The sequence below is a fragment of the Chamaea fasciata genome, unplaced genomic scaffold, assembly GCF_029207755.1.
Source record: "Chamaea fasciata isolate MVZ Bird 193981 ecotype frontalis unplaced genomic scaffold, bChaFas1.0.hap1 SCAF_4, whole genome shotgun sequence".
NCBI lineage: Eukaryota > Metazoa > Chordata > Aves > Passeriformes > Sylviidae > Chamaea > Chamaea fasciata.
Genome location: NW_027094089.1, coordinates 36,902,897 through 36,917,839, shown reverse-complemented (window position 1 = coordinate 36,917,839; position 14,943 = coordinate 36,902,897). Strand labels below are relative to the sequence as shown.

Genomic DNA, 14,943 nt, shown 5'->3' with positions numbered 1-14,943 from the left:
GAAAACATAGCGTTTAATTTTCTAAGGTAGGCTTTTTCTGGTAACAGTTTAGAAAAAGTTTGGTAAATTTTTTTGAGAAATAATAGAAGTCATATTCGATACAAGTCAAATTATTATTTTTACAATTTAACTTTTATGTCATTATTTCAAACTTTGTTCTGCCTGAAGTTTCCCATGAAGAATTGGATAGATCTAAATATCTCTACATATTTGGATATTTTATCTGTCTCTGACTCTGAAGGCTTCTTCATTTCTACTCACAAAATAGAAGTCCTTTTTAAAATTTACATATAAATATACAGGTAAGAAATACAAAGCATTTAAGGTTAACCGCTAAATTTCATTCTTTAAAATATATAGACCGAAAGATGGTAAATGCATGTTGGAATTAGCACCTTCCCTGTTAGGCTGTTTCCATATCAAGAATTACTTCAAGATAAACCCATTCTCTTTCTTTTAATAAGTCATATTTTTCTGTATTCAGATACAGGTACTTTTTCTACATTTCCTTACACGGTCATAAGCAGTGTCATTTTAAAAGATGAGGCAAATGGAGGAAGAAAAGATGAATTTTGTTTGACAAAATATCCCGGAAATGGGCTCATTTTTCAAGGTCATGATTACATATTCAGTCAAACAGAGATTTCCCTGAAGAGTCACAATAATTGTGCAATAATAATAGGCAGACAAAAATGCTTATTATGTTGTGCATCGATCCTTACTCTCCTTTTTTCAGAAATATTGAACCAGACAACAGTATAATGTCTATGATTGCATCTCTGGAGTAAATTAAAGTAACATTGTGTCTTTGTTTAAGACAATTTAAGGGGGCAGACACTCCAAAATTAGTTACCTCCCCTTTTAGTTTTAACCACTCCCTATTCACCAATAAGGAGAGAAGAATGCAAGAAGATATAAGTGGAAAAACAACAGTTTAAAACAGTAATTAAAAAATGCAACAGGAACAGGCAGAAAATATCGGTATAATCAGTAGTTATAATGTTGCTGAATTTCATGGATTCCTCAAGGACTTCCCAGAAACAAAGAAAAGTGAAAACAGCAGAGAAACCCTCCCCCAATATGGCACTCTCCATGGATGACCGTGTGTGAAGAGATAAAGGGAAAACGGCGGACAATTTTTATCCCAGGTTGGCTTCCTCTACAGACAACCTGGAGTGGAGAGAGTGAAAAACAGCACAGAAGCCAAACCTCTGGAATTAAAAATCTCCCTCTTCCCCCCAGTTATCAACCAACAGGGAACAAGAATAAAACAGAAAGAAGACCTAGAGTCCTTGGAGACTGGAACTGGGTCAACAGCTGGAACTCATGGAGGGACTTCGCCTTCTCTTCAGCAAAAATAGCGGGCAGCCGGCTTGAACAACTTGGATTCCATGCCCTCCTTCTTTGACCAGGCACTGCTGGCAGGCTGGGGTGACCATATGGAGTGGGGGTTGTTCTGTTTTTCTTGGCTTGGTAGTGCAGCTGCTGTCTGCCTTGCGCTATCTCAGCTCGCCCGGCAAGAACGAAAGAAAAGGAGCACTTTTTCCTGAATGCCCCAACCTTTAAAATAGACCAGCACACACCCCAACCACACTGTTCCTTTTCTGGCCACCACCTCTCAAAGAGACAGTAGCAACTTTGGGTGTAGATAGATAGGGAATGCAATAACAATTTGGGTTACTCAGGACACATCAGTACAGAAAAATTTGTCAAACCCTTCTTTCAGACCTACACAAAGTTTGAAGATCAGTATTCTTAATTTATTATGCATGTACCCACAAAGCTGTATATTAGAATTCTAAAATGAAACAGCAAAGGGAAATGCCAAGAATTTTTAAAAACATCTGAAGAGGAAATTATGTCTGGCTGGTGTTATTAGGAAAATAAAAGGTAGTACTGAATAATAAGTTTGATTAGAGTGTAATCAAACTCAATTATTATTTTAAATTTATTATAGTCATTGCGTAAAATTAAATGGATGCAAGAGCCATCCATTATTGAGTTTCATGAGAGACTGGGTTCCATGAAAAAGCACCTGATTTATCTTAAGCACATACTATTCCAATTAACAGCTTATGCTGTGTGTTTCACAGCTATTATTATTTTTAAATCTTCTGAGCTAATGTGATTACACCTTTCAAATCCAGCAGAAGATAATAAAAATGACTGCATAGTTTTTCTGTAGAATTACACAGAGACAACACATGCCTTGAATTGAAACAGACAAATCTAGTTAAAGAAAGGCTACTGAGGATTAAATTAGTTTATGAAATGAACTTGTAAGTTAAATATACCTAAAAATTCTGCCCAGGACCAAGGTAATGGAAGAGGAAACCAATTTTTAAACCTGTCACAAGTTCTATGATTTTATGTCATCTTTAAGAGTATTTAGTTTAATTTTACTAAATTTGCATAATTGAGTTCAAAGAGAAGCCGTGGTTAATAATATTTTCTGTGCAAGTATAGAACTCCCTTTTTATCATGCTTTCAGTTGAGAAGGTCCTTTTCTTGAAAATAGTGTAGTCGTAAGTGTGGAAAATACTACATGATTGTGTTTTAAATACTAATGCATTAGAATTTGTAGCTCTAATAATATCAAGAAAAAATCCACCGTAATCATGCAGAATTTGCCTGAAAAAGAAATCAAAAAAATGGTGGTATATCCAAAAATAACACATTAAAGGAAAGATAGGTATGTAATGCCACATTCCACCCTGTGCTTGAGAACAAACAGGCTTAGCATTGCATAACATGATTGTGGTAATAAGACTGTGCTGAGTCTGGAACAAAATGGAGAACACAAAAGCCTTCATTATTTCATAAATATAAAATCTATTTATGTTTTTAGGTGCCTGTCGGTGTCTCACAGTCAATAAGCACAATACTATAAGCACTTGATGGAGTTGAGCTTGCTGATTCATGGCTCCACCATGCAGCATTCAGGCTTGTTCATTTGTATGCATACAAATAAGTGTGGTATTCTGCAATAGTATTGACATCATTTGGAAAGGAAAGCATTTCAGATATTCAGACTTGGTCTCTCACTGCTGTTTAGCAAAGACCTAATAGTCAAGTTTCTGGATATGTGACCACTGTGGGCGTTTTATGTTGAAGGGTTTCGAAGAACTGGTTATCTCACTCTCCTGTGTGTCACCAATTGCATGACTTATGTTGTTTCTGTAGTACACATAGGAAAGTACACATACATAAATCAGCAAATTGTCAGGTCGTCCTTAATATAAGCTAGAGAGGGTGGAGAGGAAGAGAAATCTGCATGGAAACTTTTGGCACAGGGATCTTCATCTTATTGCTGTGACACCACTCTGTTTAGCAAACTGGACTCAAGCCAAAATATTTGATGGATATTGATGACCAGATGCTGTGTGACTGAACCTCTTGTACAAACTCTGCTTCATGCCTTCCCTCCCATCATCAGTGCCCCTTCTCATCTCTCTCACTTCAACAGCTTTGGCTGCAGAGTGTGTGTTCAAAATGCTTGCTGGGAGCAGAAAGGCTCTCTTAACAGTCACTACAAGCATCCTACCTACATGCAAGAGTGAGGGAGAAAAGGGAAGGAAAGGAGAAATCAAGAAGAAGGATTTCACATTTATTATTATTGTCATCATCATTACTATATGTTTCTGCTCCAAAAATGGAAGAGATTGCTCATCCTTTGCAAATGTCTAGGCAAAAGTTTGCTCCCAGTGTTCTACCACAGATGTTTCTATTAAATTTATTTGTCCTGTCATCATGTTGCTGCATCATTCTGAGTAGGATGTGTTGCCCACACCAAGAGAAATTATTCTTTTTACTTCGCCAGAGAATTGCATTTCAGAAAACAAAGGCAGAAGTTACAGCAGGAAGACTTCTAGTCAAATGTGTCAAGATGGCTTCTTTTTAATACATTTCAAGTGATACACAGCAGATTTTTAAAATTATTTTTTAGACTGTGTATTGTGATTTTTCACCTTGTACAGCTGTTGTTTGAGTCTAAATAACACATTCCTGTGTTTATGCCTGTCTGTGATCATATATGGATGTGTTTTGCATGCATGAGACCTCCTGCACATTTCCAATTAGTTTGCAAGACATGCCTGTTGAAAATCAATCAGAGGAATTAGTGCTGTGCTTGAGGATAGTCTCAGAAGACACGACTTGCAGTATGCTGATGTAGTGTTAGGTGTTAGGTCCTGGCATTTATCTGTCATATACTTTGCATATATACTATACTACTGGTTGCATTTATGATATGAAGTGTGAACATGTGATGAGATATAGCTACAGATATGTACATATGCTTCAAGATACTGAGTTGAACTTTGAATGGCTCTGTAGTAGAGGTGGATGCTGATTACATAATAGAACTTGAAGTAGTCCTTCAGTATTTTATCATTGTATGTCTTTCTGCTGATTTAACAAGACATAGCACCCCTGACTTGATATTCATAGTTCTAACACCTATTATCTGCACCTGTCTTTTGTCATAAGCCCAATCAGCAAAATTTCATCCAGTTGTTGCTTCACCAATATCCCTGCTTTCCTGATTGTCTGTTATTTTCTGGGTTTTGTAAATCTTTTGGGAAGAACCAGTCTTAACTGAAATCTCATGTCCCTGTCTTTGCAAGGCAGTAGCAACCTTCACTATTAAAAGTAATATAGCTTATTATTCATGTAAGTCACTTACTTCCATTTTCACTGTAAAATGCCTCTTTTGCTGTATTTGTGATGCATTTTATGGTGTTAGAAAACTCCACATTACATTGTAGTCATTACAGATTTTGACCAGGTGATGTCTTGGATAAATTGAATTGAAACATAGGACATAAGACAGAAAATGACAGCATAGGTCATCCAGTACAGCTTTCTACCACCACAGGCATTGTGCCATTTAAATACATTGATAATTTCATGTTCTAGAACAAATCAGAATTTTCTTCTCTCTGATTCTCTTGGGAAAACATTTCATGGCCAACATTAATCTATTTGTTAGAGATTTTCTTCTAAATTACAACAGTGCAGTTCCCTCATGTGCAGTTTTCCTCATGTGCAGTTTTCTGCCCATTTGTTCCTGAGTATAAATTCCCTCCCTCCAATTTTGTTTCTGATATTTTTTTTAGAAGAAAAGTCTCCTTTCAAATTTCATTTTGATGTGATAGACATGCCACACTCACTGATCACTTAAAAACTAGTCTGTCCATTTTCTTGCTCATTACAGTAGTGCTTCTCTACGTCTTCCAGCCTGAATTCTTTTCTTGAATGCAGGTGATGGTGATTACAAGACTCACTAAGATGCTCTTTCTCTTTTAGGTCAAAATACCTAGTATCTTTGTTTCCTAACCTCATCCTTAAAATACTCTTCTCATAACTTCCTTGACCTCTATGTTTGTCCAGAAGAGCCTATATTATTTCCCATACAATCATTTCCACTCCCACCTTGATGTTACAATAGTATTAATTTTCTTTTGTTTCATTACTGATTTCTTGCAGGGCTCTTCACATCTTTGCGAAAGCTAGACAGTCTGGTTCTAATACATTTCTCAGCATAAAATAAGTTATTGTACAAAAACTTCACAGGTTTATATGAAGTTCTAAAGTGTATGTTGCATTTTAAGCTTTTGTCCAGTAATGTAGGTGCCACTTACTGTCCTTTATTTTCTGTTCTGCAATCCTAAGACTTATTTTTTTTGTGTATATTGAGTTTCTTTGTATTAGTCAGAATTTTCAAATTAGATTTCATTCTTCTGGTTCTTTCTGAAACACTGTCTGTTTTCTGGCATTATTATTTCCAATGTGGATACCAGAATGGGGCATGAAAGTTTTAGCATTCCCTCTGCGTGCACAGTACTGCTTCCCTGTTTCCTGGACAGGTTCATATAGATCTTACTTACCAATCCGATGCATAGGCTATTTTAGGGCAGCTCATTCCCAATTGATTATCTTCCATAGCCCTAAACTTCGTATGCCACCACTTTGCAAAGTTTGTCTACCTTCCTTTATTTCTTACCAATAAGCCTAATTTCTAGGTCTGACTACCGTGCATTTGGCTGATGTATCTCAGATGCCTTAATGACTTTGCAGATGTAGTTTAAACTTGATATATAGTTTTCTACAAATGGGGGGTGCCCAGCAAGAAGGAGGTTTGGTGATAACCTTAACACATCGTTAAGCTAATAGTAGTAACCTTTGCTCTACTGTTTGCATACAGTTAGAAACATTTTGCATTCAAACAAAGTAGAATTTTGCCTTCCAGTAAATGAAATCGTATTTGGGCTCAGTGATACCTGGATGAATTTTGATACGGTACACTTTATTTTGTTTGAGAAATATGTGAATGAAGTGTGTGAACGAAAAATATGCAGGTAACACCAAGACAACCACAACCCACATATGAAGTGCAAAGAATAGATTTATTCCATCACTTCACTGGCTTGAGGATTACAGAGTAACAAAGTGGTATACATACATTGCTGTGCTCATTTTAGCAGGGCCTGAGCCCTACATTACATTTCAAAGAGCCTGGAGCATGCTCTTATCCAGACTGTGTTTTACAAGCTCAGAACTTCTTATCTCCCTTCCCCCCTTTGAAAGAGGCCCCCAGCCTATGGGAAGAATGCTTTTAGGTCTTTAACAAATTCTGTTACCTACTCTGAGAAAATTTTATTTCTTCTTCAGCAGACAGAAAACAACCCAAAGCAAACACAAATATGTGAATTCTCTCACACTGGGTATTTTCTAACATCTTCCAGGTACAAGGTTGGTCTCTGAGCAAAAACAATTCTATAAACAACTTACTTTTCTCTCTCCTCACCAATCTCCTGTTTTTCTACTCTTTCCTCCCCGTACAAAGCTAACCCTAAAATTTCTCTCCTTTGCTTTCTGTGAAAAATGAGCTTATTCACAGATAATCAGCATGTAGTACAAAAATAATGAAGAAAATTATATCAGAAGTGTTCTTACATTGCATTCATTGAAATATAAAAATCCTGAAAGATAGGAAAATTTGTAATGAGAGTTACAAGAAAATATCCCCAAAATGTCCGTTTTCCTTACAATGTCACAAGGTGGAAACCAAAACTGGTTACCTCATCCCATCTCACATATGCATGGAAACTGTTGAAACAAGCCAGAACAGCAATGCTGGTTTTGGACTTGCCAAACTGCCTCTGGTTTTGGGTGCTCATCGTGAAACAGGTGATATATTAAACATAAGAAAAACCCCAAAAACCTCACCATTCTTTTTGTGGAGTAAATCTTAATTTGAATAAACAGTACTGAAAAGCAGCTTTGGAAAATTAATCTCTTTCCATGCACTGAAGTGTATAGATTTCAGAGTATGCCTTTTTGAAATGGGAATCTGTTTTCTTTGTGTAAACAAATCACATATACTCTTCAGTCATATATTTGAACAACAGTAGTATATGTATTTCTATGTGTCATACAGGAAAGAAGAGATTTCTGGAACGGAAATCACTGGAATTTTGGTGTCAAAAGTTTTTTGTGCAGAGAATTTAGCAGTTTAAGGCATGAAACTGTGAGGGCAGTGACTTTACACACAGCATGTACATTGTTTTTAAAATGAAAACTATAGGAGACAAACTGCACAAAGTTGTTAATTAAGTCTTTAGTCTGCAAAAGTAGAAGCGAAGCAGCCATATTTTCCTCCTTATCTACTGAAAAGAGCTAGTTTTTCAGAAAACAGGAGGTTCTTTTTGTTAAACCCCAGAGTTCAACAGAGATCTCTGAACGTGAAATTTTCCACAAGGAAGAATCTGATGTAAGTAGTGAAACAACAGCTGTGTGGATCTAGTGGCCCTGGGCTCCTTTCTAGTGTGATTAATCAGATAGTAGTATAAAGGCAATGAGAACTGCCTAAACCCATCCCACATAATGGGTGTTTGTGTATAAAATCAATTGCGTATCCAGTTCTCACACTGATAGCTTTCCTGTGCACTGCTTGTTTGTTTTGGCTTTGCATACAGGGACAGTTTCACCTCTGATTAACTAGAGACTCTCTACAACAGAAATTTTGGCAAAGCAAGGTCTTACGTTATCACATTGTATTTGCAATATACAACTTGTTTTATCCTGGTAACATAAGTAATGATACTGTAGAGAGAGTGAGCCTCAACAAGAACTGTGATTCATACAGTCCTTGAGCTGGCTTTGTTTCGTTTAGGTAAATGAGAAATTCATTCCAGTATTCCACATGTTCATATTTCAGGTCTCAGCTAAGGGTTCTTTCGGTTGCACTAATTATAGCTCGTGGGGAATGTCTTGGAACTGTTTAAACTGCTTTTCTAGTGAAGAGTGAAGTAAAAATTACACCACGTGAAGCCTACACATTGAGTTGTTCCACTGATATATCCTGATAATTAGTGTGTAAATACATAGATGCTTGTGGTTATTTAATATGGGGTTTTGTTGTATGCACATTAAAATGTTTTATAGCTTCAAAGTTTCAAAGGTGTCATATCCTAAGAGATAACAAAATAAGGATTTTTCTCTCTTTTTTTTAGCATGGTTAATTATTTTTTCTTTAGTTTTCTTAATTAAGGAGCTAGTTTGGAAGTAGCCAGTAACCTTTCTTAGCAACTGCTTCTCTTTCCAGCAATATAAGGTAATCATTGTTTTTTGTAGGTAGTGATATATTTTTGCATTGCATATATGTTACATGTGTATATATATTGCTATGTTCCAGCAACAGGAAATATTTTATTTACTTCCTAGATTTCCTGAGAGTAAAAATATAACTTCTAATATAAAAACACAGGTGTCTATTTTTGTCCATTCCCCCAAACACACATCTTTAATTTTGCATACCTCTTTAGCTCATTACTCCTCACAGGTGTCATAGGTGTGCATTTTTAATAAATTTATTCACAAACATGAATTTTTCTGAAAGCATGGATACCACAACAGAATTAATGGCCTGAGAAATGTTTCCTTTTCTTTGTGAATTTTTGCTTTTTGATATCTTTTGACTGTTAAAAAAAAAAAAAAATCCGTTTGGTCGTCTTCTTGTTGCACTTCAGAATTGCTGACTTGGACCCTCAGCTTACCATTATCTGTTTTTGGAGAGATGCCTACTTTGAAGTTCAGTGGTGTGCAGTCTACAAAAGAGTCTTTTAAGGATGTTGTGCCAGACTATTTTTCATTCCCACATAAGAGGTTAAATGGACTGGTAGAAACTCAGCAGGAGCTAGGAGCTGCTACTGGTCAAAAGCAAAATGCTGACAAGTGAACAGCTGGGCAGTGCTGTGTCTCTGCACAGGGCAGTAGTGTCCAGATCCTCGAGAGTGCAGAAACCAGCAGAAACTGGAAGAAAGGGAATATATCTCACAGGTGCACTTCTTAGGATGCTTTCATCCTTGGTGCCTGGCACTACAGTGCTTGTACTATGCTGCATCTAAAAACCATGCCTGTATAGTAGGTTTTTTAGGTATGAGAAATACTGGCCTCTGTTTTGCACATTCAGTTATGAACATTTCCTCTTTAGGTATTAGTTTTTAAGGAAGAGGTCATACCATGGGCTACTTTTTCCAGCTTCCACTTCAGGATGAATTTCACTTTCTGGCAGTAGTTTTTTTCTTGGAAACATTAAGTAATTTTAGAACAGTATTGGAGAGAATAGAGGAAATTAAATGTTTAGGCTCTAGGTGTGGATAGGGTGTCCTTCCTTCTCTCTCCCTTTTATATTTTTATGCTCATTGGTGTGCAATTTCCAGCATATTGGTGCCAAATTACCTCTCCCTGGCTGCCACACCTGTAACTCTTAATTACTCCAAGTCAGCTCTTCTGTCCTCTGCCTTTCCTGCTCCTTCACATTTTCTCCCTTCTTCCTTTGTAAATTTGATCACATTTATCAAGACAGTAACTCACTCCATAGGCAGAGAGGATTATTGGGGAACTTGATTCCTGGGCTGGAAGTAATCAGGATTCACAGGCTGGATCAAGGCAACTTGACTTGTAAAGCAGTGAATGAATGTACAGTCTAAACTTTATAAAATAGTGTGATTAAAATTTACTCCGCTGGTTCGTATTACAACTTGTAGGTGGAAACTGTTTTTATTAGAGTATTTTTAAAGAGTGTTGTAAGCAACTTGTGTGGAACTGCTGGTTGTCTTTCGATATGTGTGTGAAGACCTCTACCTTAAAAAGGTCCCTGCCAGTACTGCTAATTCACTCACTCATAAAGATGTGGTGCATACACAAACACACGCACTTTGAGCAGGGAATGTTTCTGTAATAAATAAGGAAAGTCTGCAGATGTCATTATGAGCAGGTTCATACTGGCTCTGATTCTTGGCAGACTTAACCTGCCCATGCTGTTGAACGGGAAAAAACAAAAAGGAGCTTTTGTATCACTTACCTGCTTGCAACTTGCTGACCAAGGAAAAGGAAGCATTAGCAGGAAAAAAAAAAAAAAAAAAAAAAAAAAAAAAAAAAAAAAAAAAAAAGCCCGAATGCCCCAAGATTCTTCTTTTATGCTTTTACAAATGCAGTTTCTGCCTTGGGGCCTCCTTGTAAAAGACCTGAGTTCATTTCATTTAAGGTCAACTGTCTGTTGAGCACACTGGCTTTGTCCAGAAAATCTACTAGAAAATTAGACTGTGACTGGGTCGATAGCAAGTCACAGTCATCAGTGAAATAGTTTTCTTTGGCATAATGGGACAGTTGATTTAATTTTTTTTAAATGATATGACATTTTATGCAATTTAAGAAAGTATACTAGAAAAAAAGGAGAACCTTTTATAGTGGTCTGATGTGGTGCACTGCACAAGTGCAGAATTATGGACACCATGCAAAGTTTATAGAAGGCAGTCTCTAGCTGTCATTGCAAATGGAAGAGTAGAAAAAACTCTGTGCCTAGAGGAGAAGGAGTGAACTTTTAAAATCATGAGACAAACACTGAGCATACTTTGCTGGACATCCATTCAACAATGGTCTATGCCTCTTCTACAGAAGAGTTACTAACTGTTGATTTTGCTCAAGGTCTGTCCACATGATTTGTAAATGCACCTTTGCTTTTGGATAATAAATGACACATGGCTTCTTAGCATCTCAAGGCTTGACTTTTTGTCTTGATACCCTTGGGCACCAGGCAGATGACAAATGAAGATTTAGATAAACAGTAAAAGCTACATAATGCCTTGCATGTGTGTTTATCTTAATTCTGCAACACAGTCCCACCATTATTTAACTGTCTTTATTTAAATGATACCAACTGGGAATAACATTCACATGCAGTAGAACAGCTGATATTCTTGCTGTACTTACTGTTTGGGTATAGTTACTAACAAGTTTGTGTTTTCCTAAGTATGATTGGGATGGTTGAATTAAAGCAGAGTGTTTGGAAATCAAATGGTAAACCAGAATTTATTTACTTGACAAATCATTTTAGTCAAATTCATAGGATCATAGGATTATGGAATCATCAAGTTTGGAAGAGGTCTTCAAGATCAGCCAGTCCAACTGTCTATGTACCATTACCACTGAAGCCCCTCAACCATCTATCTCACAGAGCAGCAGATACAAACTTCTCCTGAACATAAGTGTTGAAATTAGTTTGGAGGGTTGTTTTTGTAATTGTTTTTAAGACTGCCATTTGCTTTGCCAAATAACTTCTAGGAACAAGATTTCTAGCATGTTTTCTGATCTGAAGGTAATGCTGTTGTTTTCTGTGAATGACCAGGCTATTATATATACACTATTGCAGTGCATTGGAGGAATGGCAATTCTTATTTTGTATATAGAAAATACTCTTTTCCATTGGTCAGTGCATCTGGTACTTACTTTTTATTGCAATAAAAAGGACACTGATCCTGTACATATTTGGAGGAGACATTAATTTTAAAGAAATATTTGCCATAATCTGTTTACCAAAAAAAACCTAGCATAAAAACGTAAATCCAGGTGCAGATGGCTATTAGTTTTAGAGCCTTGCCCTTACTATTAAAAATCTAAATTGATGTTTATAAATTTTAAATTATAAAGGCAGAATTTCTAACATCCATTGGCATGTTTTCATGATTTTGTGGCCAGAAATGGTTCAAATACCTGTTTCTGCAGCTTGTTGATCATTATTAGCACAGCGGCATAAGTATACATCTAATGAAATAGATACATTCTTTGTGCAAACAAACTAATAATACAGTCATATCCTGCAGTGAAAAGGTTCTTATTGCATGGGACAAATCATGTTATATTGCTGTTTGCTCACAGAACCATCTGATGGTAACAGTAGAAAAATTACAGACTGTTATTAGTAGGACATTTTACTGTATTCATCTTCTTGAGACGTTCTTTTACAATTTTTAAATTTTTTTTTTTTAATGGAAGCTATGGCTTGATTACCCTGAATTCTCATTTCTTCTGTCTTGGTTGTATTGGTGGTTATTCTGAATTTCCTGTGGGTATCGGTTTAGCCATATGTAATTACGTAATGCTGCTTTCAATACCAGTGTGTGAAGAAGAAAGGTAGAGAAAGAGAGCTGTAACATTTCATGAAGGTTGACTTACAAAACAAAGAAAAAATAAGAAACCAACCCAACAAGCCAAAAAAAACCAAGCAACCAAACATAAAAATCCCACTACACTGAAAATGTTGCTATTTTGCATCTTTTTGTTGGTGTGTTAGCTAAGATCAAGAAAAGGAAGTGAAAAAATTCTAGTATTCAGACTGATCCTGATAGTACATTAAACTTGGCATCTTGGGATTTTTCTCTCTGTTTAAAATGTTTCTAAATGAAAATTTGCATTTTAGATACATAACTTTATGTAGATACTAGTCAGGAGAATTTGCTATTTAACCTACTTTGCTGAAAAGTCTTTCCAGGTAGTATGCTTTTATTAAACTCACAAATTATCTCCTTGATAACTGAGAGGTCGTAGCAGTCTGGTGAAGGCCCAGGTGACTGGAAAAAGGGAAACATTATACCCATCCTCAAAAAGGGTAGAAAGGAGGACACTGGGAGCCACCAACTAGTCAACCTCACCTCTATGCCTGAGAGGTTCATGAAATAAATCCTCCTAGAAGCTCTGGTAAGGCACATGGAGGACAGGGATGTGATTTGGGATAGCCAACACAGCCTCACCAAGGACAAATCCTGCCTGACCAGTCTAGTGGGCTTCTATGATGGTGTGACTGCCTCAGTGGACAAGGGAGGGGCTACAGATGTAATTTGTTGGAATTCTGTAATGCGTTTGATAATCCTCCACAACATCCTTCTCTAAATTGCAGAGAGATGGATTTGATAAAAAAACTGTTGGATAAGAAAGTGGTTGGACATTCACATCCAGAAGACAGTGGTCAACGGCTCAGAGTGCAATGTAACACAAGTAACAAGTGTCCCTCAGGCGTCCACACTGGTATTGTTATCCAGTGTTACTTACTGTCTTCATCAATGACATAGATGAAGGGATCGAGTGCATCCTCAGTAAATTTGCAGATGACACTCTTGAATGATGGAATGCCATCCAGAGGTACCTAGACAAGCTCAAGAAATGGGCTAATAGGAGTCTTACGAGGTTTTATATGACCAAGTACAAGGTGGTGCACCTGCATCAGGGCAACCCCCAATATCAACGCAAGCTGTAGGATGAACAGATCAAAAGCAGTCTTGCTAAGAAGGGCTCAAGAAGGACTTGGGGGCGCTGGTGAATGAGAGGCTGTCATAAGCCAGCAATATGTGCTTGCAACCCAGAAAACCAACCCAGTATGATATTTTACTCCTTCATCTGAGTTTTCAGCATGACTTTCTTTGTGTACCTGGATAACATAGATGCAGACCAACAAATGCTGTTTAAAAGTTGTATCTAAACTAAAGTTGTTTCTGTGTTCATACCACTTATTTTCTCAATTTTTTCTAATGTCTGATTCTGAAATCTGCTAAATCTTGTTCTCATCTCAGATTCTTCTCAGGGTATTATTCTTCTCAGTCGTTTTATTTTCTTCTTCTCATGAGATGTCTTTTTGGGGGAAAAGACCTGGCTATTGAGAAGTTGAGGGAGAAAAGAAGAGTTTTTAATCAAATCTTTTGTACTGTTTCCGAACAGGGACGAAGAGGCTTAGGTTCAGTCTTTGTTTGGGCATCTGGAAACGGTGGAAGAAGTCGAGACCACTGCTCCTGTGATGGCTACACCAACAGCATCTACACTATCTCCATAAGCAGCACAGCTGAAAGTGGAAAAAAGCCATGGTATCTGGAAGAATGTGCATCCACACTAGCTACAACGTACAGCAGTGGAGAATCCTATGACAGGAAAATAGTATGGATTTTAATTGTTTTTTCATGTATATGTGTTTGTATTTTATGCAGTGACTTTGGGGGATGGAGAGAAAGAGAAATCATTTATACTAATATATTCTATTTGTTTTAAATCCAGTTATCAATAGTTTTCACATTTTGCACAAATATTAGCAGTTTACCTAGATATCTATTTTCTCAGATTTGTTTTGAGCCAGCATCATTCCTCTTTTACATTCACTGGCAATCAGTTATTACTCATATTGCTGCCTATTCTGGAAATATATACTAAGGAAAATTAGGTTTAGTGCCCGTCTTTTCTGTATTGTTCCTCTTCTCATTTCTAAGCAGCCAGCATGTATTTTCCCTCGTGTTCTCATCTTTGCTGGAAAATAACAAATAGTTTTTATCCTGTTTGATAATCTGTTGATATCATTAGTATTTGTACATCCTATGTTCCTTTGCAAAATGAATGCATTTAGGATACTTTCCAGTATTCAACATTCTACTCCTTTTAACCTTTTAAACCTTTCTACTTAGGTTGATGACGTTTGCTAATATTGTCCTCTCCCCTGCTTGTTTATTCTTGTGTTTAACTTAGGGAAATTCTTTACTTCTGGATCAGAAAATTGAAGGCTTTGGAGGGTTATTTTTATTCCATATGCTTTCTTCAGGACTCATGTAACATTTCTTTCTT

The 14,943-nt window shown here is 36.7% G+C and overlaps 1 protein-coding gene across 2 annotated transcripts in view; it reads left to right on the top strand.

Moving 5' to 3' along the window:
• The window catches only part of PCSK5 (proprotein convertase subtilisin/kexin type 5), a 229,708-nt gene that overhangs the window by 106,390 nt on the left and 108,375 nt on the right, over positions 1 to 14,943 (top strand). For both annotated transcript variants that reach the window (XM_066181295.1, XM_066181296.1), the window contains exon 8: positions 14,056 to 14,268. In XM_066181295.1, the coding sequence (XP_066037392.1) occupies positions 14,056 to 14,268 (213 nt within the window). The remainder of the gene's footprint in view (positions 1 to 14,055; positions 14,269 to 14,943) is intronic.